We start from the raw sequence: 3,568 nt of genomic DNA, 5'->3' as shown, positions 1-3,568 counted from the left end.
AGCATCCTAAGCCAGCAGGGGCCCCAAGTCAGTTCTTCTCTGCTGAACTCATACGAGTGGGCAGCACAACGCAAGCAATTCTTACCTGCATTGCAGACATTTGGAGCATTTCCTTTGCTGCAGGTCCTCCTCTCCAACTCTGCCTGGACAACTCTTCCATATGGGTGCTAGTACATTCACCACAACTAATTAAAAGATTCTCCTGGAACACACTTTTGTGAATCAGGAATCTGGGGGCTCCGGGCAACAAAACCTGTCCTAAGCACTAGTACTATAACCAAACAAGGAAAACATATACTATTGGGCCTGGACATCTCTTCCATATGGTTGCTAGTACAATCACCACAACTAATTAAAAGATTCTGAAGAAGCCTGGATGGGCGAAACGTGTCAGCAATAGACACATTTGTAAGTCGATCCTTAATAGACACTTCCTTTACATATCAGCCTGCCATAGGACTACTATTACTTTATAGGAGCAGAGATTAGGCTTTCATGAAGTCTCCAATGGAACCCAGGTTGTTTCCCTTCTAAACCTGTTAAGTGCACAACAACTGGGTCGTGGTCTGACCACGGAGTGGATAAAATGTGAGCCCTTTGCATCACAGGTATAGAATGTGATTGTAAAAAAGCATGATCAATGCAAGAGTATTGATTATTATGAGCTGCAGAATAGTATGTATAATCTTTGGTCAAAGGATTCAATATCTGTGTTTGCTCTTTTTATCCAGTACGTGGTCCAGAGCTAGGTTGCAATCACCCAATAAAATCAGGGATCCCAGGACATTGATCCATATCTCATCCAGCAAAGCGTGAAAGAAAACCAGTTGCCCGCAATTCGGAGCATAGCACGTAAGCACCGATATTAGTTCATTTTCAACATTGCCTATCACCATTAAGAATCTGCCAGACTACTATTACTTTAAACTGTCATGTAACGGCACTGTGCTTTATTGTTTTTATATGTACAATATGTTTTTGTAATTGGTTTATTGTATACAATACATATTTTACCCACCAATATACTGAAACTGGTTGTGTGCCAGATAATCCCTATCTTTATTCTTTGAACCCTTAGCACAGGGAAACCAATCTACTTTTTTGATACTCATATACCTAGCATGGGGGGTCACCCACAGATTGCTAAGCATGAATCTGCTTTGTTACATATATGTCCGCCACTGAGTTTAAATATACAAAGCGGGTTAGCCATGAAGAACCCCAAAACTGCTCTCCTGCCCTTTTCAACAACCCACGGCCAGTCCAGAGTTGGTGCCGGCATCCTCTGGGCCCATCAACTCCCAGTTACAATCAACAGGAAACAGCAAAGCAGCACCACAAACCTTCCAGCTTTATTATTATTAAACAGGATTTATATAGCGCCAACATATTACACAGCGCTGTATATTAAATAGGGGTTACAAATGACAGACTAAAACAGACAGTGACACAGGAGGAGGAAAGGACCCTGTCCCGAAGAGCTTACAATCTAGGAGGCCCCTAATAACATAAACTCTCCACGGGCCAGAAATTTGCCCCCAAAATGGGCCTAATCATAGGGTCACCCCACTATAATAAAGCTTGATAAATGTGTGTGGCTCTGAGTTTTCCATGTTCAGCGGGTACACAAACAACAACCTGCTGGGATTTGTAACCCTTTACCGCTAAAAGAAGTTATGTTTTTATTGTCTGTGCCCTCCTGTCACACTGACAACCATGTCCCCCATTTCTTTTGTGGTTGTCTGAGTATTTAAAGGGCAATTGCCACAACAAACAGAGATAAAGAATAGCATAAAGCTAAAACAATAAACATTGGGCTTATCAGATTTATTATTATTTTTTTTTGTTTCAATAAGTTTGTATTAACATACAAGTAAAAAACAAATAGAATAGTATTATTGTAGAAGTAGGACGATGATTACAAAATCCAAGTATCTATATTCACAGAAAACATAAAGCACCACATTAATACCCCAGAATTTATTGTTTTATAGTATTTGTGTGTTATTCTTATTTCAGATTGTCATTGAGTACAAGAAGTGATGTGGAGGTGTTTGCAGGACTTTACAGCCCGGACGGGTCAGCATTTGTCACATCCGTGTCACCCCGGCCCACACTTGTACAATAGAAGGCAGTGACTGCCCCGGGCCATGCGGTGTGATCGGTGACACCCACATGTGTGAGCGGAAGTCAGGGAGAGCGCTCACCCTGCTCAGTGCACATCGGCAGAGCCAGGGATCAGGATGGGCAACTTGAGCTGCGTCCCCCAGCCACACCGGCAATTCAGATATTCCTTCAGCAGGAAGAACTCACTGCAAGGCAAAGAGTAAGTACCGGAGCTCCGTGATTTCTGCTCATCACATGCTGGGGTCATTCATGATTGCTATACAGATACTTTCTTACTGGGATCGCTGTGCCTCGGCACTGGTCATTGTAGTTTATTCTGCACTTTGTGCCCGGTGATCACTGTGCCCTGTGCAATATTCTGGACGGTGATCATTGTGCCCCATGTAGTATTCCGAACAGTGATCATTGCCCTATGTTGTACTTTGCATTTTGATCTTTTTTCTCCATGCAAAACTTTATACCGTAATCATTGTACACTATTCTGTACTTCACACTGTGATCATTTTACCCCATGCTGTACTTTGAACTTTAATCATTGTACCCCATGTTGTGTTTTGGATTGTGATCATTGTACCCTAATATACTATATTCTTTGATTATTGTGCCCCATACAGCATTATATACTCTTATTATTGTGCCCCATACAGTACTATATATATTGTGCCCCATACTGTACTATATACTGTTATCATTGTGCCCCATACAGTACTATATATATTGCCCCATACAGTACTATATACTGTTATCATTGTGCCCCATACAGTACTATATACTGTTATCATTGTGCCCCATACAGTACTATATATTATGATTATTCTGCCCCATACAGTACAATATAATGTTATCATTGTGCCCCATACAGTACTATATACTGTGATTATTGTGACCCATACAGTACTATATATATTGTGACCCATACAGTACTATATATTGTGATCATTGTGCCCTATGCTGTACTAAGGACTGTAATCATTGTACCCCATTCTGTACTTCACTCTATGATCATTTTACCCTCATGCTGTACTTTGAACTTTAATCATTGTGCCCCATATTGTGTTATGGATTGTGATCATTGTACCCTATGCTGTACTTCCTACTTGAGATCACTTTACCCCATGCTGTAATTTGCATTTCGATCATTGTGCCCCATACAGCATTATGTACTCTGATTATTGTGCCCAATGCACTCTAAATCAATGTGCCTTAAACTTTTTAACATGAGGAAACCCTTGAAAAAACTTTCAGGTCCTAGGTAACTCCTGCTCTAATCCGAACATTCATTAGAATGGGGGTCAGTGGGAAAAATGCCTCTTACATTGCTGGCCATTGGAAAGAATGTCACCCTTACAGATCACTGGTTTTGCCTAAGCTGACCTAAGTAGCATACATTTCTCTTAGGGCCCATACATTTCTCTTAGGGACCATACATTTCTCTTAGGGA

The 3,568-nt window shown here is 41.1% G+C and overlaps 1 protein-coding gene across 1 annotated transcript in view; it reads left to right on the top strand.

Moving 5' to 3' along the window:
- Positions 1-2,205: 2,205 nt before the first annotated feature.
- PLEKHN1 (pleckstrin homology domain containing N1) overlaps positions 2,206-3,568 on the top strand; it is a 37,278-nt gene continuing 35,915 nt past the window's right edge. Inside the window, exon 1 of the mRNA XM_072426370.1 lies at positions 2,206-2,326. Within this exon, the coding sequence (XP_072282471.1) occupies positions 2,244-2,326 (83 nt within the window). The 5' untranslated portion in view covers positions 2,206-2,243. The remainder of the gene's footprint in view (positions 2,327-3,568) is intronic.

This window comes from Pyxicephalus adspersus, chromosome 11 (genome assembly GCF_032062135.1).
Source record: "Pyxicephalus adspersus chromosome 11, UCB_Pads_2.0, whole genome shotgun sequence".
Classification (NCBI taxonomy): domain Eukaryota; kingdom Metazoa; phylum Chordata; class Amphibia; order Anura; family Pyxicephalidae; genus Pyxicephalus; species Pyxicephalus adspersus.
This window is presented reverse-complemented; position numbering and strand designations above follow the sequence as displayed.